This window comes from Rhinoraja longicauda, chromosome 3 (genome assembly GCF_053455715.1).
Source record: "Rhinoraja longicauda isolate Sanriku21f chromosome 3, sRhiLon1.1, whole genome shotgun sequence".
NCBI lineage: Eukaryota > Metazoa > Chordata > Chondrichthyes > Rajiformes > Arhynchobatidae > Rhinoraja > Rhinoraja longicauda.
In genome coordinates, this window is record NC_135955.1 from 36951719 (window position 1) to 36975299 (window position 23581).

General features: G+C 42.8%; 1 protein-coding gene across 1 annotated transcript in view; it reads left to right on the top strand.

The window, feature by feature from the left end:
• The first annotated feature begins 1428 nt into the window (after nucleotides 1-1428).
• Nucleotides 1429-23581, top strand: part of LOC144592239 (paladin-like) — an 88722-nt gene continuing 66569 nt past the window's right edge. The window contains exons 1-6 of the mRNA XM_078396771.1: nucleotides 1429-1448; nucleotides 4428-4607; nucleotides 6525-6627; nucleotides 8494-8673; nucleotides 14874-15038; nucleotides 21923-22083. Coding sequence (XP_078252897.1) covers nucleotides 1429-1448; nucleotides 4428-4607; nucleotides 6525-6627; nucleotides 8494-8673; nucleotides 14874-15038; nucleotides 21923-22083 — 809 coding nt within the window. The remainder of the gene's footprint in view (nucleotides 1449-4427; nucleotides 4608-6524; nucleotides 6628-8493; nucleotides 8674-14873; nucleotides 15039-21922; nucleotides 22084-23581) is intronic.

Sequence of the window (23581 nt, forward strand, 5' to 3'; positions counted from 1 at the left end):
TATCCTGGCAGGCAGATTTGCTTGTACTACGCAGGTGGGTTTAAATTAGAACAAAACAGGACTGAGGCAGGTGTGGGGCCAGAAGTCGGTATAGATGGTGATGAAGAACGTTCAATGGACAGGATGGGCAGGAGCACGTCAGGGAGTGAGGAAGGACTGCTGCATGGAATTTCACCTATTTCAATGCAAAAGGCCTGATGGGTAAGGAGGGTAATCTCAGGGCGTGGATAGTTGGTGCAACTGAGATATTATAGCTATTGCGGAAACCTGCCTAAGAGAGGGACAGGAAAGGTAGCTTAAAGTTCCAGGATATAGGTGCTACTAGGAGAGATAGACATGGGGATAGAAGAGGAGGGGGTGTTGCTTTATTAATCAAGAGAATGTCACAGCAGTAGTCCGAGATTACATTACTAATGGTTTGTCCAGGAAAGCTTTATGGGGGACGGGGGACGGACTGAGAAATAAAAAGGGGATAATCACCATGTTGAGAATGTACTACTGGCCCCCAAATAGACAACAAGAAAGAGAAGAGCAAATATGCCAGGAGATTCTCAGAGGACTAATAGAGTGTCATTGTTGGGGATTTTAAATTCCCCTATATAGACTGGACGGTCATAGTGCAAAAGGTTTAGATAGGCTGGAATTTGTCAAATGTGTTCAGGAATGTTTCTCAGGAAATATGTGGAGATCCCCACAAGGGAGAGGGCAAAGCTTGATCGACTCGTCAGGAATTGGAAAGGACAAGTGACTGATGTGTTGGATCAAGTGGATGTGGAGAGGATGTTTCCACTAGGGGGGAGTCTAGGACTAGAGATTATAGCCTCAGAATTAAAGGATTTTCTTTTAGGAAGGAGATGAAGATAAATGTATTTAGTCAAAGGGTGGTGAATCTGTGGAATTCTTTGCCACAGAAGACTGAGGAGGCCTAGTCAGTGGATATTTTTAAGGGACAGATAGATAGATTCTTGATTGGTACATGTGTCAGAGGTTATGAGGAGAAGGCAGGAGAATGGGGTTAGGAAGGAGAGATAGATCAGCCATGATTGAATGGCAGAGTAGACTTGATGGGCTGAAAGGCCTAATTCTACTCCTATTCCTTATGGCCTTATGTGTTCCTGGGTGAGCCTTTTGGGACCAGCGACACTGTTCTATTAGCTTGAAGATGGTTATTGATAAAGACGAGGCGAGCCCACACGATAATATTCTGAATTGGGGCAAGGCCAGCTTTGACGGTATTAGACAGGAACTAGCTCAAGTTGATTGAAGTAGGTGGTTTGCTGGCGAAGGAATGTCTGGAAGCTTTTAAAATTGGAATGACTCACTTTCAGAGCATACCCTGTATGTTCCTGTTAGAGTGAAGGGCAAGGTTGATTGGTTTAAGGACAGGTAGTCTCTGTGGTTTTAGCATGGCATTTGATATGGTTCCACATGGTAAACTGTTCTGAAAGGTTAGATTGCATGGGATCCAAAGAGCTAGCTGACTGGAGGCCTTTGACTAATGGTGTGGCTCAGGGATCAGTGCTGGGCCCTTTGCCATTTGTGGTTTATATCAACAATTTGGATGAGGATGCATGCAGTTCTGGTTGCCCCATTATGGGAAAGATGTGGAGGCTTTGGATAGAATGCAGAGGAGGTTTACCAAATTTCTGCCTGGATTAGAATGTTTCAGCTTCAAAGAGAGGTTGGGTAGACCTGGATTGTTTTCTCTAGAACTTTGGAGGTTGATGGGAGACGATAGAATATATGAGAGGCATAGATAGGGTAGACAGTCAAAACCTTTTTCCTGGGGTGGAAAAAATCCAACACTAGTTGCATGGTGAGTTGCGGGGGCCTGGAACGCATTGTCAGGGATGATGGCAGAGGCAGATATGATAGTGAGGGTTTTAGTTGGGCACATGGAAGTGAAGGGAATAGAGGGATGTTGATCATGTACAGGCAGATGAGATAAGTTTAACTAGGCATTATGAACGGCACGAACTTCGTGGTCCAAAGGCCCTGATCCTCTTTGATGTCCCTCGGACAATCCTTGACCAGACTTTGCTGGCTTTACCTTGCACTAAACGTTATTCCCTTATCATGTATCTATACACTGGAAATGGATTGATTGTCATCATGCGTTATCTTTCTGCTGACTGGTTAGCACGCATCAAAAAGCTTTTCACTGTACCTTGGTACATGTGATAATAAACTAAACTGAACTGATCATGTGTTGTGTAAGAAGGAACTGCAGATGCTGGTTTAAACCAAAGATAGACACAAAAAGCTGGAGTAACTCAGCGGGCCAGGCAGCATCTCTGGAGAGAAGGAATGGGTGCCCTTCTCTCCAGAGATGCTGCCAGTCCCGCTGAGTTACTCCAGCTTTTTGTGTCTACGATCATGTGTTGTACTGTTCCATGTTCTTTGTTCTATGTACAAGGCAGGATGAGTAAGTTTGTAGCTGATACTAAGGTGGGTGGTATTGAAGATAGCGAAGATGGCTATCAAAGATTACAGCAGGATCTTGATCAGTTGGGCAAGTGGGCTAAGGAATGGTTAATGCAATTTAATGGAGATAAGTGTGAGGTGTTACATTTTAGGAAGTCAAACGGGGGCAGGGTCTTCACAGTGAATGGTAGGGCTCTTGGGAGTGTTGCAGAACAGAGGGAATGAGGAGTGCAGGTACATAGTTCCTTGAAAGTGACGTCACATGGTGGTCAAGAAGCATTTCAGCACATTGACCTTCATCAGTCAGGGTTTTGAGTATAGAAGTTGGGATGTAATGTCACAGCTGTCCAAGACACTGGTGAGGCCACATGTGGAGTATTGTATTCAGTCTTGGTCACCCTGCTATAGGAAAGATATTGTTAAGCTGGAAAGAGTGCTGTGAAAATCTACGAGGACATGAGGCCATGAGCAGAGGTTGAACAGGCTAGGACATTCCTTGAATCGCAGGAGGATGTGTAAAGATCATGAGGGGGGGGGGTAGATAAGGTAGATCCAGAGTAGGGGAATCAAGAACCAGCAGACATAGGTTTCAGGTAAGAAGGGAAAGATTTAATAGGAATCTGAGGCGCAACATTTTCACACAGGGGGTGGTGGGTATATGGAATGAGCTGCCAGAGGAGAAGTTGAAGCAGGTACTATAAAAACATTTCTGAGACATTTTATTCATGTACAAGGATTGGAAAGGTTTAGTTGGATATGGGCCAAACATGGGCAGGTGGGACGAGTGTAGGTGGGGCAACTTGGTTGGCTTGGGCTAGTTGGGCTGAAGGGCCTGTCTGTGCTGTATTACCTACGACTTAATGACTCTATGATCAATAGTAATAACAGATTCAGCAATGCAAAGCTGCGTTGCAAAGTTTATCCAAGGATCATCTTTCACTTAGAGGTTCTGTGTAGTCCGATACAATTTCAAGTAGATGTGAGAGAATTAAAGACTCATGGTCATGTAGCATAGAAACTGGCCTTTCAACCCACCATCTACAGTAATCACATTTACTGGCACTTGGTTGACGGCCTTCTATGCCCTGGCAATTCATGTGCTTGTCCAGATTTTAAAAAATGCAGTGAGAATACCTATCTCCATAACCTTCTCAGATCCCGCTTACCGTCTGGGTATCCTGAGATACTCAAATCCTCAAATATTCCTTGATCTCCTTGTTTTAGACATCTTTGATATGAGGGAACGTTTCTCACTCTCCACTGTATCCATGGCTGACTAGATTTTGTATATCTCAATCAGCTGCTTCCTCCAGCCTCTCCACTCCCAAGGTATACAAACCCAGCCTCTCCTCACAACAGAAATGTCTTGTCACAGGTGACGGCCTGGTGAATCTCCTCTGCATCCTTCCTTTCATATGGCAAGCAGAATGGGAGGGCAATAGAGCAGAGATTATGACACTGACAGGAGAATGTCAGCTCAATAGATATTGCCTGTCAGACATACTCTCTGGTAATTTAAAGAACTGGTACAGCTGCAATGCACACACTGTAGAAACCAATGTTGCTTCAAATGATAGACTCCAAATGCTGGAGTAATTCAGCGGGTCAGGCAGCATCTCTGGATAAAAGGAATAGGTTCCTTTTTGAGGTCGGTACCCTTCAGACTGAGTGTTAGGGAAGAGAGAAGCTAGAGGAATGAAAAGGTACAAAGAACTTTCACGATGCATCAAATGATGTGCTCTTGTGCAGAATGTAGAAGAGAAGTAAGAAGTAGGCGAGGCCCAAATATTTGAGGTAGATGCAGGAGAGGCAGCCTTTGCAAATGATTCCCTGGTTACAACTAAACAGACACAGGAAAGTGGGTCCTGGTGCTTGTGGACTCTTTCCAAATGGTTGACATTAGGATTAACTCAGAGTTTGGATTGAAATTGGTAATAATTTACTGCTTATTAGCCCAAAGAACTGGTGTTTAGAATGTTTTTTTAAACCATATCTTTGTTCAGGTACGAGGAGACCATGGGTACCAGCGCTAGTACCAACCAGCAATCAGCATCACCTGTCCAAGCACAACCCGAGAAGGATGTCAAACAACCTGTTGCTGACAGTCACTCTGAGGTTATCAACACCCCGGCAGGGTTGGCCAAATCCTTTGTCACCAACAAAGTGGCACGTGTTGTGATAACGTGAGTAAAAGCATCAGTAACCGTGTGGATTTCCTTTGGGTGCTTGGTTTCCTCCCAACATAAGGGAGTTGCGGAGGGAGCGGTCCCTGCGGATGGCGGAAAAGGGTAGAGATGAGAAGACATGATGAGTGGTGGGATCCCTTAGGAGGTGATGGAAATGTCAGAGATGTGTTAGATGTGGAAGCTGGTGGGGTGAAAGGTGAGGACCTGGGGAACTCTGTCCTTTTTGCATCTGGGGGAAGGGGGAGTGAGAGCAGAACTACAGGGAACAGAAGAGACATGTGTTAAGAACTCATTTGTGACAGAAAGGAGAACCCACGTTCCCTGAAGAATGAAGACATCTTGGATGTCCTGTTATTGGACTCCTCATCTTGGAAGCAGATGCAACAGGGACGAATGAATTGAGAGTAAGGCAATATCCATTAATGTATCTGAATGCACAGATGTTTCTTGAAATATCATTGCATTCACTGCTCATGATCCCAATAATACAGGAGAAAACAAATGAAGTAAGGCTCTATTGACCATTTGTTTGCTCCAGTGTCAGCCATTGGTCTAATAAAGCAACAATTCTGTGATTACGTCCGTTCAGAAGTACCCTCATGTCTCCTGGAACTTACATTTGGAATTAATCAGAAAATGTTGTAAGCTACACATATCCAGCAAGGGAGGCAATGTCTGGGATGGGAGAAACAAATTTGATGTTACTAGTTCTGCTTTAGTTAGCTTTACACATTTATGTATGGTTTCCTCGCACAAGGCTTCTATTTTGTCTTAAAATATTTCTATGAAGATTGCCTACTAATCAGATATTGTTGCATAATTGAAAAGAACTACTATATAAGCAAACATAATTGTTTATCTCAGAAAAAGGTCATCAGGTTATGTCATGTGATAGGAGCAGAATTAGGCCATTCGGCCCATCGTCTACTCCGCCATTCAATCATGGCTGTTTTATTCCTCCTAACCCCATTCTCCTGCCTTCTCCCTATAACCTTTGACACTAATCAAGAATCTAATCAAGAATCTATCTATCTCTGCCTTAAACATATCCATTGACTTAGCCTGCACAGCCTTCATATGTTACAGTAAAAGCTACCGTAAGGTTCCCGGGATGTGCCACGGAGCAGAACGACCGGTGGGCCGCGCCACCGAGAATAAAGAGGGACCCTGTGGGGGGCCACTGAGAATAAAGAGGGACCTGGCAGGCTGCACTGCCAAGAACAAGGAGGGGCCCAGTATAGGGCCACTGAGAGGAAAGAGGGGCTCAGTAGAGGGCCACTGAAAACAAAGAAGGACCCAGTGGGGGGGCCGCTGAGAACAAAGAGGGACCTGGCATGCGGTGGCTGGCCTGATTCACTGCTACGAGATGATAAGACTGTACTGAGATCTTCTGAAACTTTGTTGGCGCCGGAAACATGGCAACTCTTTGTTTACAGCCTAGGTGAAGTCTGCTGTATGATTTTACTCGATTGTATGCAACAAAAAAAGAATTTCACTCCCTTGGTACATGTGACCATAAAGTATCATTAATTCATTGAATCATTGAAGTGCAATGAACCCAAATTAATTAATTCAAATATAAGGTTGTTGCCATTCTGTTATTGCACAACTTATTATTTTTGTGCACAAAGCCTCCAGCAACACTTGGGGACTCTCCCTGGCATAGATAGGGTGGCTCTGGAAGACACAGAAAGCAGCAGGAATCAGGCCCAGCCAGAAAGGTTTTCTACCAGGTCAGCGATTGACAAGAAGTAGCCATTGCTCTCAGCTGGTTGTGCAGTCCTGGAGGCCTTCAGCTGCACAACCAGCTGAGGGCATTGGCTACTTCTTGTCAATCGCTGACCTGGTAGAAAACTTTTCTGGCTGGGCCTGATTCCTGCTGCTGAATTCTCATGTTTTTTGCTTGATTCTAAGGCACAATCTGAAGGAAGAATTTCAAGTTCACGATAACTTTCTTCAGGCCCACTACGTCATTGGCAGCATGAATGACAGTTTACCCGAGCATTACCTCGTGCAGGTAAGTCATTTCCTTTTCTGAAACTTGTTTCAGCATGAGGCTATTAATATGTATCATCTAAAAAGTGCATTTTGAAAAAGACACCATGTTGTGTTTGAAGCTCCAACTGATAGTTCTGAAAACAATTAAGCACAAACATGTCCATAAACAGAAGCCAAAACATTTATTTGGAAAACTGAACAACAGACTGGTTCCCCCAAGATTCTGCACAGAACGCCACAGGAGATCCTTTTTCCCTGTGGCTATCAAACTGTACGACTCCTCCCCCTTCTGTCATGGGGGTAAACTGACTGACTCCCCTTCCCCCTCCCCCCCTCCTCCCCAATCTTTGCATTTCCCCAATACTGGACTTCCCACTCGTCACTTTAACTTCATGTTTCATGTATCTTGTTGTGTTTTATGACTGTTGGCAAACTAATTTCCCTCCTGAGATAAATAAAATTCTATCGTATCGTATTGTGTTATCATATCGTAAAAACATTGTGAAAATCACCCTCTCTGCAATCAGGCAAATGCCCATCAGGAAATTTGAATCCTAATTTGCCCAGGAATTTTGTTCTTTTCATTTTGCCATTGTGAGTAGGAGGCACAATGTGTTAGCAGGTGGTAGAGGTCATAGAGCCACTGCCTCCATGCACTGGACTCCTGGGTTCAATCCACACATCGGGTACATGTGGAGGTTGCATGTTCTCTCTGTGACTGCATGGGCTTCCTCCCACATCCCAAGCGTTCGTATTAATATAGGATTGGTGTAAATGGGTGGATGATGGTCAGCACAGGTCTGAAAGACCTGTTATTTAGCTACATCTTTGACTCTGTGACATCAATGGAAATACAACTTTTATTTTTTAATCTAGTTTATTGTCACATGTACTGAGGTACTGTGAAAAGCTTTCATTGCGTGCTAACCAGTTACCGGAAAAATAATACGTGGTGACAATCAAGCCATCCATAGTGTACATATCTGCATAATAAGGGAATGACGTTAGTGCAAGATAAAGTCCATTTGTCCGATTAAAGTTAATCCAAGGGTCTCCAATGAGGTAAATAGTAGCTCAGGACTGCTCTTTAGTTGTTAGTAGGAAGATTCAGTTGCCTAATAATGGTGGGAAGACACTGGCCCGTTTTTACGCTTCTATACCTCTTGCCCTAGAGGAAAGCGGAGAAGAAGGAGTGACCAGGGTGAGACTTGTCCTTGACAATTCCACAATTCTCTACAATTCCTTATGGTCTTGGATGGCACTGATTCCAAACCATGCTGTGATACATCCTGATAAAATGCTTTCTGCAGCACATTTGTAGAAGTTGGTGAGAGTTGTTGGGGACATGCCAAACCTCCTAAACCTTTGAAGGAAGTAGAGGCATTGGTGTGTTTTCTTGGCCATTGCTTCAATATGGGTGGTCCAGGACAAGTTGCTGGTGATATTTACTCCTAGAGATTTGAAGCATTCAACCATTTCTATTTCGGCATAGTGAATACAAACTGGGGTATGTATACCGCTTCGCTTCCTGAAGTCGATCACCAGCTCCTTTGTCTTGCAGACATTGAGAGAATGTTTGTTGTCTCGACACCAGGTCACGAGGTTCTCAATCTCCTTCGTTTCATCATTATTTGATATCTGGCCCACAATGTTGGCATTGTCTGCGAATTTGTGGGGAATACCAAAAGTCCACAAATAAATAATATTTATTTCCCATTGAGCTAATTGAATGTATAATTGGAAATTCATAAGCTCACCCAATTATTTTTTGTTCCTTTAATGATAGAGATCTAACAATCCTTTCATGTTGTAGCCATTAATTTGACAGTGAACAATTCCGTGAGTGATATCTACTGATACAATATTTCATTCTACATTCCTTCAGGGGAAATACTTTATGATTAATGATCTCGGTGACAAAATGGACATCCTTCTCACTCTGAATAAATACGGAGCACCCAATTTTCGACAGGTTCAACTCGGCTACCCAGTATATGGCATGGGGCAAGCAACAATGAATGGCTTTCACATGGTATTACAAAAACTAAAGGAGGAAGGAAATCAGGTGAGAAATGTGTTTAGTGCTGACTAATGATTCGCACTCTTGCGGTAGATAGAAGGAAACAATATCATATATGTTTAGTTTAATTTAGAAATACAACTTCGAAACGTCCTTCGGTCCATCAAGTCCACGCTGACCATCGAGATGTGAATCTAACCCATTCACATTAAATCTATGTTATGCCACTTTCACTCCCACTCCCAGCACATTAGGGTAACTGGGTCTCTAATGCTGTGAGGCAGCAGCTCTACCAGTTACTCCACTGTGCTGCATGTTGAGGAGTTTGGTATGTTGCCAGCCTTTCAAAGTACATGGCTGCAATAGGTTAGCTGTGGTGGAATTTCTAGCAGACAGTTAGCAGTGCTGCCAACCTTCTCATGTCTGTCTCATGTAGCAGCGAGTCCAGCCACCAAACTGAAGTCTGAGTGCTATCTCGTTCTTGCCCAGAGATTCCATCACTTGTCTCAACATGTGTCTTAATTTATTTTTATCTGCCACATCTCTCCATTTCATCAGGTGCTAGTAAAAGTTGAAGATGTTCCTGAGAACCTTTACATAGAACACAGAAGAGCACAGCACAAGAACAGGTTCTTCAGTTCATGATGTCAGTGCCAAACATGATGCCAAGGCCATCTCTTATTCTAACTAATCCATATTCCTCCCTACTCTGTGTATCCATATGGCTAACCAAAAGCGTAAATGCCACTATCATATCTGCTTCATTCACCAACCCTGCCAGCATGTTCTAGGCACTCACCACCCTCTGTGTAAAAAGGTTGCCCCAAACATCTCCTTTAAGCTTTATCCCTCTCACCTTAAAGCTATTCCCTCTAGTATTTGATTTTTCCATCCTTGGAAAAAGGTTCTGACTGTCTACCCTGTAACTAATACCCCCAAATCGAAGTAACATTCTGGTAAACCTCCTCTGCACCTTTTCCAAAGTGTTCACATCTTTCCTATTATGGGGAAACCAAATCTGCATGTAATATACCAAATATGACCTAACCAATGTCCTATAAAGCTGCATCATGACATCCTGAGTCTTATACTTCATGCCCTGACCAGTGAAGGCAAGCATACCACATGCCATCTTTACCACTCTATCCACTTGTGTTGCCAATTTCAGGGTGTTATGGATATGGACTCCATTGTCCCTCTGTATATCAATGTCATTGAGGGTCATGCATATAGCATATTTTCCCCTTAAATTTGACCTCCCAAAATGGAACACCTCACACTTGCTCGGATCAAACTCCATTTCATGTTTCTCTGCAAAATTTCTGCTGCTGATCTATATCCCGCTGTGTACTTTGACAGCTTTCCTCATACTTTCCTCACAGATTCCTCACAGATTTAGCTTTTAGGGCTCAAGGAATCAAGGGATTTGGGGAAAAAACAGGAATAGAGAACTGATTTTAGATGATCAGCCATGCTCATATTAAATGGTGGCTCGAAGGAGTGAATGGCCTACTCCTGCACCTATTTTTCTATGTTTTTAGTCCGCAACCCTCAGTAATCTCGTTGTCATCTACAAACTTAATAACCAACCCATCTGCATTTATGGCCAAGTCATTTATATATATCACAAAGAGCAGAGGTCCCAGCACAGATCCCTGCAGAACTCCTTCAGTCAAATACAATCTCCAGCATGAAGTGACTCCTTGAACATTGCGAATTAACTAATTATATGGCAGGTATATTTTCAGAAATTGGAAGAAGATAAATATGAGTGGTCAGAAGGAGGAGATACAACAAAATTTACTTTTAATTATGAGGATATCACAGGCATCCTTTTTTTGTACAGAGAGTGGTGCATCACTGAAACATGCTGCCGGGGTGATGGTGGAGGCAGATGATGGCATTTAAGATGCTTTTAGATAGATACATGGAGATGCAGAAAATGGAGGCATAAGGATCACGTGAAGGCACAGGAGATTAGTTTAACCTGACATCATGTTCGGTACGGACATTGCAGGCCAAAGGGCCTGTTACTGTGCTGTACTGTTCTATGTTCATTCTTAATTTAAAAAAATTAAGGAAAAGATTCAAGGAGGAACAACCAGAAACCTGGTCTGGAAGGTTACTTTTAAGGAAAAGGAAACTAGGGATTTATGACAGTGTAGGAAAATAACTGCAGATGCTGGTACAAATCGAAGGTATTTATTCACAAAATGCTGGAGTAACTCAGCAGGTCAGGCAGCATCTCAGGAGAGAAGGAATGGGTGACGTTTCGGGTCAAGACCCTTCTTCAGACTGATGTCAGGGGGGCGGGACAAAGGAAGGATATAGGTGGAGACAGGAAGATAGAGGGAGAACTGGGATGGGGAGGGGAAGAGAGGGGCAGAGGAACTATCTAAAGTTGGAGAAGTCAATGTTCATACTGCTGGGCTGCAAGCTGCCCAAGCGAAATATGAGGTGCCGTTCCTCCAATTTCCGGTGGGCCTCACTATGGCACTGGAGGAGGCCCATGACAGACTGGGAGTGGGAGGAGGAGTTGAAGTGCTCAGCCACTGGGAGATCAGGTTGGTTAAGGCGGACTGAGCGAAGGTGTTGAGCGAAACGATCGCTGAGCCTGCGTTTGGTTTAGCCGATGTAAAGAAGTTGACATCTAGAGCAGCGGATACAATAGATGAGGGTGGAGGATGTGCAGGTGAACCTCTGTCTCACCTGGAAAGACTGTGTAGGAGCCATTTTGCAGTTATTAGTTATTTTTGCTTATTAATATCACTACCTTGTATTCTGCTGTAGTTTGGACACTATAGAGTTAATGCAATGCTTACGTATGGGCTGGGCGGAGCCAGATTACGGGCAGTTGGGTACGTGCTGGCTTAGTGGGTGAGCTGGGAGGTGCTGACAGAGGGTCAGCTAGAAGCTCCGCCAAAAGATTTATCAGCCATGATGTAATCGCCTGTAAGTTTTATTAACTAGAAGATTAATACAAACTGTGTCGAAGTTATATCTGGCAATTCGTAACGATCGCATAGACTGTGGTAAGATATGGAATTTTACCTAGCAATTAATAACCAGTCGATGACAAGAGATATGCCAATATGCTTATTGCACCTTCAAATAAAGAAGACTAACTATTAAACGTCTGGGAGGATCTCTGTTATTAGTTGTTCGAGTTATTACGCTTATCGCTGACCCGGTCTATGCAAGTGGCAGCTTGGGAGCTAATTGAGATAGACGAGAAGCTGGCCGCTACAGACTGTTTGGGTCCTTGGATGGAGTTGAGGGGGGAGGTAAAGGGACAGGTGTTGCATCTCCTGCGGTTGCCGGGGAAAGTGCCCGGGGATGGGGTGGTTTGGGTAGGAAGGGACGAGTGGACCAGGGATTTACGGAGGGAACGGTCTCTGCGGAACGCAGAAAGGGGAGGGGATGGGAAGATGTGGCCAGTAGTGGGGTCCTGTTGGAGGTGACGGAAATGTTGGAGGATGATTTGTTGGATATGCTGGCTGATGGGGTGGATGGTGAGAACGAGGGGGATTCTGTCCTTGTTATGAATGGGGGGAGGGGGAGCAAGAGCAGAGCTGTGGGATATAGAAGAGGCCCTAGTGAGAGCCTCATCTATAATGGAAGAGCGGAAGCCCCGTTTCCTGAAGAATGAGGACATCTCTGATGCCCTAGTGTGAAACACCTCATCCCGGGCGCAGATGCAGCGTAGTCGGAGGAATTGGGAGTAGGGGATAGACTTTTTGCAGGAGACAGGGTGGGAAGAAGTGTAGTCCAGATAGCTGTGCGAGTCAGTGGGTTTATAGTAGATGTCAGTCACTAGTCTGTCTCCTGTGATGGAGATGGTGAGGTCCAGAAACGGTAGGGAGATGTCGGAGATAGTCGGATATTTAAGAGCAGGATGGAAATTGGTAGTGAAGTGTATGAAGTCAGTGAGTTCTGCATGGGTACAAGAGGTAGCACCAATGCAGTCGTTGATGTAGCGGAGGTAGAGTTCGGGGATGGGGCCAGTGTACGTCCGGATCAGGGATTGTTCGACATACCCGACAAAGAGGCAGGCATAGCTATGGGCCCATGCGAGTGCCCATAGCTACGCCTCTTGTTTGGAGGAAGTGGGAGGAGTCAAAGGAGAAGTTGTTAAGGGTAAGAACCAGCTCTGCTAGGCTCTGTTAGTAGATGGGGATTGGCTGGTTCTACAGTCAAGGAAGAAATGAAGGGCTTCAAGACCATCCTTGTGGGGGATGGAAGTGTAGAGTGACTGGACATCCATGGTAAAGATGAGGGAGTGGGGGCCTGGAAACCGGAAGTTATTGAGGAGACGGAGAGCATGTGAGGTGTCTTGGACGTAGGTGGGGAGGGATTTGACCGGGGGGATAGGATGGAGTCGAGGTAGGTAGAAATAACTGTCCCGGCAGACCCATTGTTTCTACCTGTTCATGTCCCACCGTACTTATTTCCACCTACCTCGACTCCATCCTATCCCCCCTAGTGTGTGTAGGATAGTGTTAGTGTGCAGGAATTGCTGGACGGCGCGGACCCAGTGGGCATCAGGGTATCTCTAAACTAAACTAAACTAAAATAGCTTTACTAATGATGAAGTTCCACAACGTCCAAGAAATGTGACTTCATATCCGGAAGAAGTTATGAGAAGAATTGTTCAACATTAATCATCCACTATGACTGGAATTAAGTTCTCAGCTAATTTATTGGCAGCTGTGAGCATTCAGTAATGGCCGTGGGCCTCACAATGTCAGGAAGAGAGCTCAGTTTATGTTATTTACCTTCGGATATTTTAAAATGCTGTGATTCTTGACATTATATCAACAGACTGTAACACCCTGATCAAAAGATCTGCCACCAGCAATGATGATTGATACAAGGAGTAAAATACAGCAATTAGCAGTTAGATGGAGCTGTTAACAAAGAAGAGCATCTCAATGCAGTTCACGGGAACAATATCAGACATTGAAGTGCACAGAGATATTAGCATAAATGTTTAAAAGAGGTTATATCTGAGTGGAATAAGTAGAAATTCTGCATTCTTTAAAAGAAACTTTGAGCAGATTCTTGAATATTATTTCCCTAGGGAATTTCTTCCAATGACAGAACTTAGAATAGAGTGTCTGTTGCAAGAGTCATTAGTTATTGGTAATATTGCTTTCTGTGTTAGTCCATGAGTGTAGTGTCATTATTAACCACATACTAACTGGCATCCAGAGGATGAGGTGATAAGGTTATTGACAAATTGGGTAATTGACAATTTTGGGGGCCTGGAACACATTGCCAGGGGAGGCGGATACGATAGTGGCATTTAATAGGCTTTTGGATAGGCACATGGAAATGTAAGGAATAGTGGGATATGGAGCATTTGCAGGCAGAAAGAATCAGTTCAGCTAGACATCATGTTCGACATAAACAATCTGGGCCAAAGGGTCCATTCTTGTGCTGTACTGTTCTATGTTTTATGTTCTAAAAGAGCAAAGAAGAGATGGAGAGGCTTTTTCAAATGTAGCCATGATCATATTAACAGGCTCAAGGGACCAAGTCACTTATTGCTGTTCCTAATGTTGATGATTGTAACTTGCACTGATCTGGAAAGAGGGCTGGTAAAAGATATGATGATAACTTTGATTAACTTTTATAGCAGAAAATAGTTCTCAGCATTGTAGCGCAGCAGTATCATAGATAAAATCCAATGTCCACAATGGGGTAGAGGTGAATTGGACAGTACCCTAGCTTGTGGAAGGACCGTTCAGAAACTTGATAACAGAGGCAAAGAAGATGTTCCTGAGTCTGGTTTTGTGGGCATTTAAGCTTTTGTAACTTCTGCCAGATGGGAGCAGGGAGAAGAAGGAATGACCAGAGTGGGTCAAGTTTTTGATTATGCTGGCTGCTTTTCTGAGGCAATGTGAAGTGTATTTCGAGTTAATGGTTGGAAGTTTGGTCTGCGTAATGGACTGGGCCACATCGACAACTCTCTGAGTAGTTGTTGGTAGCAAATGGGAGGAACTGACAGAGGTGTGTGAAGAGTAATTGGGACCAATGTAAGATTAATATAGAAATGGGCACTTGATGGTTTCTGTGCTACAGAATTCTATCTTTACCCATGAAATGATTGGTTATGCCTATCTCACTTGATAAAATGTAAAATTTATGACGTCTGTAGTTATTTTTGATTTTCATGAATTGTCTTATGTTTGAAATCTGACCATTTATCTAAAACGTGTTTTGCCACAATCTCAATTTAATAGGAAATCATATACTTCAATGTGCGTGAGGAGCCTGTCATTTTTCTTCATCAAGATGATGACTTTATCCCTTACACCCCACGTGATCGCAATGACCTTCAAGAAAACCTCTATAACCTGACTTCGAGAGATCAGGTGGAAAATCTGGAATTAATTATTAAAAAGGAGGTATATGAATTTACAGAGTTTTACAAATGACACTTGTTACCTATTACACAGCTGTACTAGAGGACAGAGGATCTAGGGAGATAGAGGAACTGAAAGAAATTTGCATTAGGCGAGAAATAGTATTGGGTAGACTGATGGGACTGAAGGTTGATAAATCCCCAGGGCCTGATGGTCTGCATCACAGGGTACTCAGGGAGGTGGCTCTAAAAATAGTGGTGATCATTTTCCAATGTTCAATGGATTCAGGATCAGTTCCTGTGGATTGGAGGATCGCTAGTGTTATCCCACTGTTCAAGAAAGGAGCAAGAGAGAAAACAGGGAATTACAGACCAGTTAGCCTGACATCGGTGGTGGGGAAGATGCTGGAGTCAATTATTAAAGAGGTAATAACGGTGCATTTGGATAGCAGTAAAAGGATAAGTCTAAGTCAGCATGGATTTATGAAAGGGAAATCATGCTTGACTAATCTTCTGGAATTTTTTGAGGATATGACAAGTAAAATGGATGAAGGGGAGCCAGTGGATGTAGTGCATCTAGACTTTCCGAAAGCCTTTGATAAGATCCTGCACGGGTGAGCAAAATAAGAACACATAGTATTGGGGGTAGAGTGTTGACATGGATAGAGAATTGGTTGGCAGATAGGAAGCAAAGAGTAGGAGTAAACGGGTCCTTTTCAGAATGGCAGGCAGTGGCGAGTGGAGTGCCGCAAGGCTCGGTGTTGGGGCCGCAACTATTTACCATATATATTAATGATTTGGATGAAGGAATTAGAAGTAACTCTAGCAAGTTTGCAGATGACACAAAGCTGGATAGCAGTGTGAACTGCGAAGAGGATGTTAGGCGGTTGTAGGGTGACCTGGACAGGTTGAGTGAGTGGGCAGATGCATGGCAGATGCAGTATAATGTAGATAAATGTGAGGTTATCCACTTTGGTGGCAAAAATAAGGAGGAAGATTATTATCTCAATGGTGTCAGGTTAGGTAAGGGGGAAGTGCAGCTGGACCTGGGTGTCCTTGTACACCAGTCACTGAAAGTTGGCGTGCAGGTACAGCAGGCAGTGAAGAAAGCTAATGGCATGTTGGCTTTCATAATGAGAGGATTTCAATATAGGAATAAAGAGGTTCTTCTGCAGTTGTATAAGGGCCTGGTAAGACCTGGAGTATTGTGTACAGTTTTGGTCTCCTAATTTGAGGAAGGACATCCTTGTAATTGAGGCAGTGCAGTGTAGGTTCACGAGATTGATCCCTGAGATGGCGGGACTGTTATATGAGGAAAGATTGAAAAGACTAGGCTTGTATTCACTGGAGTTTAGAAGGATGAGAGGGCATCTTATAGAGACATATAAAATTATAAAAGGACTGGACAAGCTAGATGCAGGAAAAATGTTCCCAATGTTGGGCGAGTCCAGAACCAGGGGCCACAGTCTTAGTTTTAAATGGCCTCCCCTTTATTCTAAGGTGAGAAGGAACTTTTTCACCCAGAGAGTTGTGAATTTGTGGAATTCTCTGCCACAGAGGGCAGTGGAGGCCAAATCATTGGATGAATTTAAGAGAGAGTTAGATCTGAGAGCTCTGGGGGCTAGTGGAATCAAGGGATATGGGGAGAAGTTGGGCACAGGTTACTGATTGTGGATGATCAGCCATGATCACTATGAATGGCGGTGCTGGCTCAAAGGGCCGAATGGCCTCCTCCTGCACCTGTTTTCTATGTTTCTATTGAAATAGAATGACCAGTTCATATATATGAGTAAAATAGTCAGTTGACTTTGCATTGGGTACAAATAAACAAACATGCTGTCAGCAAAGTTTGGTGAGGTGCTTTGTAAATCTTTGCCTCTTATGGATCTCTTTAGATTTTAGATTTAGAGATACAGCGTGGAAACAAGCCCTTCGGCTCACCGAGTCCGCGACGCCCAGCGATCCCCGCACATTAACACTATCCTACACACACTAGGGACAATTTTTACATTTTACCCAGCCAATTAACCTACATACCTGTACGTCTTTGGAGTGTGGGAGGAAACCGAAGATCTCGGAGAAAACCCACGCAGGTCACGGGGAGAACGTACAAACTCCGTACAGACGGCGCCCGTAGTCAGGATCGAACCTGAGTCTCCGGCGCTGCATTCGCTGTAAGGCAGCAACTCTGCCGCTACGCCACCGTGCTGCCCAACTTTCAGTTGCAGTGGCAGACATCTGCTGAATGATTACTTGGTTCAAACACTGATGATCACTGGGCAGGGACATTTTTCGTTGCCCATACATAATTGTCATCAAGCAGCCAATTTGATTTACATAGAACATACAGTGCAGGAGCAGTCCCTTTGTCCCACGATGTCTGTGCCAGACATGATGCCAAGCCCAACCTATATTTGCCTGTACATAATTAATATCCTATCATTCTTCCCTGTATATCCATGTGTCTGTCCAAAAGTCTCTGATATCCCACTGTCATATCTGCCTCCACCACCAATGCGTTCCAAGCACTCACCTTCCTCTGTGTGGAAAAACCCGCCTCACACATTTCCTTTAACCTTTACACCTCTTACCTTAATACCATCTAGTATTTGATTTTTCCATCCTGGAAAAATGTTCTGTTCTATCTATGCCTCTCATAATTTTATATACTTCTATCAGGTCTCCCCTCAACCTACAGCATTTCAGAGAAACACAATCCAAGTCTGTCTAACTTATACCCCCTAAACCAGACTTCATTCGGGTAAACCTCCTCTGCAGCTTTTCCAAAACCTCCATATCCTTCCTCCAATGAGGCAACCAGAACTACATGCAATTCTCCAAATGTGGCTTAACCAAAGTCCTTCAAAGCTACATCATGGGTTCCTATTCTTAAAGCCCCAATCTCTGAAATCAAGCATATCGTATGCCTTCTTTATCACTGTATCTACTTGTGCTGCCACTTTCAGGGAGCTGTAGACTTGGACCCAAAGATCCATCTGCAACTAAATGCTGTTAAGGGTCTTGCGAATTTTATATTACAGTAATTGTATATTTTCCCCTTACATTCGACCTCCCAAAATACAACACCTCCATTGCTTAAATAAACTCCATCCGCCATTTCTTCTCCCATTTCAGTAGCTGATCCATATCCCACTATAAACTTTGACAGCCTTTGATAGAGTCTGCAACCCCCGCAACCTTAGTGTCATTTGCACACTTGCAGGCCATGCAGAGGCACCTGATACAAGGAATATTGCAGCATTGTTACATACAGTGCATTCAGAAAGTATTTAGCCCCTTCACCTTTTCCACATTTTGTTATGTTACAGCCTTATTTTAAAATGGATTAAATTCTTTTTTTTTAATCATCAACCTACACACAATACCCCAGAATGAAGAAGCGAAAATAGTTGTTTAGAAATGTTTGCAAAGTAATTCAAAATAAATAACTGAAATAAAACATTTACATAAGTATTCAGACCCTTTGGTATGACACTCAAAATCGTGCTTAGGTTCATCCTGTTTCCATTGATTATCCTTGGGATGTTTCTACAACTTGATTGGAGTCCACCAGTGGTAAATTAAATTGATTGGACATGAATTGGAAAGGCACACACCTGTCTATATAAGGTCCCACAGTTGACAGTGCATGTCAGAGCAAAAACCAAGATGTGAAGACGAAGGAATTGTCCTTAGACCTCCGAGACAGGATTGTGTCGAGACACAGATCTGGGGAAGGGTGTAAAACAATTTCTGCAGCATTGCAGGTCCTGAATAGCACAGTGGCCTCCATCATTCTTAAATGGAAGAACTGTGGAACCACCAGGACTTTTCATAGAGCTGGCCGCCCGTCCAAACTGAGCAATTGGGGGAGAAGGGCCTTGGTCAGGGAGATGACCAAGAACCCGATGGTCACTCTGACAGAGCACCGGAGTTCCTCTGAAGATGGGAAAATCTTCCAGAACGACAACTATAATCTGCAACACCACCAAACAGGCCTTTATGGTAAAGTGGCCAGATGGAAGCCACTCAGTAAAAGGCACATGACAGCCTGCTTGGAGTTTGCCAAAAGGCACATAAAGGACTCTCAGACCATGAGAAACAAGATTCTCTGGTCTGATGAAACGAAGATTGAACTCTTTGGCCTGAATGCCAAGCGTCATGTCTGGAGGAAACCAGGCACCGCTCATCACCTGGCCAATACCATACCTATGGTGAAGCATGGTGGCGGCAGCATCATGCTGTGGGGATGTTTTTCAATGGCAGGAACTGGGAGACTAGTCAGGATTGAGGGAAAGATGAACGGAGAGGTCCAGAGAGATCCTTGATGAAAACCTGCTCCAGAGTGTTCTGGACCTCAGACTGGGGCGGAGGTTCACCTCCCAACAGGACAATGACCCTAAGCACACAGCCAAGACAACGCAGGAGTGGCTTCGTGACGTCTGTGAATGTTCTTGAGTGGCCCAGCCAGAGCCGGGACTTGAACCCGATTGAACATCTCTGGAGGGACCTGAAAATAGCTGTGGATCGATGCTCCCCATCCAACCTGACAGAGCTTGAGGATCTGCAGAGAAGAATGGGAGAAATGACCCAAATACAGGTGTGCCAAGCTTGTAGCATAATACCCAAGAAGACGAGGCTGCAATCGCTGCTAAAGGTGCCTCAACAAAGTACTGAGTAAAGGGTCCGAATACTTATGTAAATGTGGTATTTCAGTTATTTCTTTTTAATTACTTTGCAAAAATTTCTAAACACATGTTTTCGCTTTTTTATTATGGGTTATTGTGTGTAGATTGATGATAAAAAATGAATTTAATCCATTTTAAAATAAGGCTGTAACGTAACAAAATGTGGAAAAACTGAAGGGGTCTGAATACTTTCTGAATGCACTGTATGCTGTCACTGAGTGGTTAGCCTCACCCCACGCCCAAAGGTTTGTTGATATCAGAGTGCATTGCACATCTGAAGCAACTGCATATCAGATATAATCAGAAGTATTCACCATTTGGGCCAGTTAATGTACTCCCCCCAGATGCCTTACGGCTAAAATATGAGAAGGTCTTCCTTTCATATTTTGACTGTCATAGCAAGTGGAAAGGTCAGATAATGATTCAGAACCTGGGAAAGACAGGCATTTGTGGGATCTGAAAGTTGAGGAAAAATCAATTACTTCCTTCCACAATAAAACTGAAGAGGAAGTCTAGATAATTGGCCTACATTTGATTGAATAATTGAGTTGGCATGATTACTGATGTCAAACAGAAACAAGTTTTAATAGTGAGCCAGTGCTGCAGGATTATCACAACAATTTACAAATATAAATTGACAACCTGTTCATAAGGGATTGGGGGAAAAGGCATGAAGGATAGAGCATTGAAGTTATTCCACTGAACTGGTACATTTATTTTAATATTTGAATCTGAGATCCTATAAGCTGATAAAATGGTATAGTGTTTAAGTATCCTTCACAAGCTCAATTATTCATTAAAGGTCTTTCTCAAGGACGATTATAGCTATAAAACCATGCATGCTTGACAAGGGTCATTTGGGCATTTATGCATTTAGCTCAGAGTAGAGAATATCTCTCAATTTACACTTCAGTGGATGATGATGATATTGTGCTTGTTGCATTTGGAGAAATGTTCAATTAAATTGGGATAACTGTGTTGAATGTCTCAAAGCGAGATTTAGCCTCAGGCTGATTACTTGCTTATGACAGTAGTGAGAAATAAACCTGATGTGTATATGTTAAGTAGAAGCCCAGAGATCTAAACTGAAATATTCTGCTACTGCAGAAAGGTACCATAAGAATCTATTGCTCAATATTTGACTTACTCCATCGATGTGGAATATTGACCAGATAAGCATGTCAGGGAATTCAGATACTGAGATTACATACATCCAAGATGCAAGATGACCTCCTTCAGTCAGTTGAAACCAATCTAGAAGGGTTGCAGGTAAATTCAGTGTTGTCACAGTGTTGTGCAGGAAAGAACAGGAGACTGAAGTTGCTAAATTATAGGCACCCTAAACCTGTGCACGGCCAAAATGATGGACAAAGCAGCAAGGATGATAACCTGGTTGTATAGTGTGTTTGATGAGGCACTGTGTGTGCTATGTGGATGTATTAAGATTTGACCTCTCATATGAGAGAATAGTGACCAGTGCATTCTGGACAAGGACAGCACTTACTTCAGAATCACCCTTACCATCGCAATGACCAAGTAAGCAAAAATGGATCACAGCCGAGCACATCCTTTGCATACTTTGAATGGATATTTCTGTCGGTAAATGTTCTTAACCTCTTGGAAAAAGCCACTTCTTGAACCTTCAATTAAACTACAGAGCATCTTGATGAACTTGAATGATCAATGGGGCTTCTGCACTAAATCAAAACTATTTCCCTGAAACTGTTGGCATTGAGGTGTGATCTGCTAAGCCCCAGTTTCTCCAAAAGGCTATGTTAAAAGATAACAGAAACAGAGTCATTTGACAAATTAAAAACCCCATCTGCGAGAAAACTTTCAGGTTAAAACTTAAGGTTGATGTTGAACCCTGGCAGCATCCAAATTTAATGCAATGATTTAATCAATAAAGCAGGAGGTATCCTTCAACTGTTGTTACAGCAAACCTGAAATAAAAGCTCCTGACGCTGAAGAAACCTCCAGCAGAGCCACTAAGGAAATGAAACGTCTGTCCATAGCACCTCACCACTGTGGTCAAATCAATGATTTTGAATTTTTGTATTAAATCACATGTTAATTGTTTCTGCTCTCAGTTATGTAAATGTGGATGGTATTTCTGTTTTAATTTTGTTATACCAATAAAGGGAATATATCAGTCTGCATTGTCTTGTACCAAAGGGGATCTGAAGGCCACGAGGAGCCTGCCAAGTCCTAATAATTGTTTCCTTTCCGTTGCATTTAGCTGCTGGATTTTGCTGTTTTGAGCAACAAAACTTATTTTGTTTATCACGGCACGGAGCAATTTGTTGCTAAGCCTCTCCCAAAGAAAATTGAGAATGTGGAAGACGTTCGTATTTCAGAAGAGGTCTACAGAGGCCATGTCTTTACAATGCCATACTTCAGGTACTTTTATTAATGCGAGTTTTAAAATAGTGGCTTGGATTCCTTCCAAACATTGACCACAATTCCCTCTTTCAATTGGCCAATCAGCTATCAATTTCAGTGAAATGTCCTTTATCAAAATAGTTGCAAACCTGTTTGAACATTTTGAGGAGGTAACAAAACTGATTGATGAGGGTTGGGCAGTAGATGTTGGCTACATCAACATTAGTAAGACATTTGATGAGGTTCCCCATGATAGGCTGATCCAGAAGTTTAAAATGTATGGGATCCCTGGTGACTTGGTTCTGCCTGCTTCTATGCCATATGACTCTCTGACTTGCTTGAGTTCCCAGCTAAAAGTGGTTTGATCAAGCTGCCCTCAAAGACTTGCGGACATAATCTCTGGTGATGCTCATGTTGGGAGATCTGGACTGTCAAATAACTTTCCTTTTGTATGAAATCTTAAACCTCAGCTCTGCTTGCCCTTTTAAGTTTTTCAGAGGAATGACGAAGATCCAGGACAATATGAGCACAGAGTTCCCCTTGGAAACTCAGCTACTTTTCCTTTTCTCATCACCAAAATTCAGAGCAATTTCTTGCTGCTGCATTTGGAACTTTGCTGAGCACAAAATGGTGGTGCAACTATTAATTTTAAATAAACTATTAGCACGTCAGTTACGAAAAATGGAAGGGGAAAAAATAATTCATAAAGTTAGAACAGAGACAGGAGAATTATTAAAAATGCCCAAGGACATAAATGATAGATTTCTCCAATATTATCAGAGCCTTTATTCAACTAAAACCGTAGCACAATCAGAAGGAATAGCAGACTTTTTAAAAAAATGTAATTTAAAAGGTTTAGATTCAAATGATAGAGAAGTATTAGAAAGGGAGATTACGACAAAGGATATTGAGGAGTCTATTGGTTCTTTAAAAAATGGTAAAGCAGTAGGACCAGATGGTTTAGGCTCCGAATTTTATAAAAAATTTTATGATTTGCTTAGCCCACGTTTACATAGACTGTATGAGTATATATATACTCAACAGAAACTTCCAGACACTCTAAATGAATCTATAATAACACTTATTCCTAAAGCTGATAAAGATCCGGAAGACCCGGGATCATACAGAGCAATTGCACTTTTAAATACAGATCAAAAAATTTTAACTAAAATACTAGCGTATAGATTAAGTACAGTGATGAATAAATTAATACACCCTGACCAAACAGGCTTCATTCAGAAACGATACTCATACTATAATCTAAGAAGATTATTTAATATTATATATTCCAAGAGAATTATTAATGAAGATCTAGCAATAATCTCACTTGATGCTGAAAAAGCATTTGATCAGGTTGAATGGTCTTATTTATTTTCGGTGATGGAAAATATGCAGCTAGGGGAGAAATTCTGTACATGGATAAAACTGTTATATACAAATCCCACGGCCAGAATATCTACAAACCAAAGGTTGTCATCGAAATTTAGCCTATCTAGAGGCTGTAGACAAGGATGCC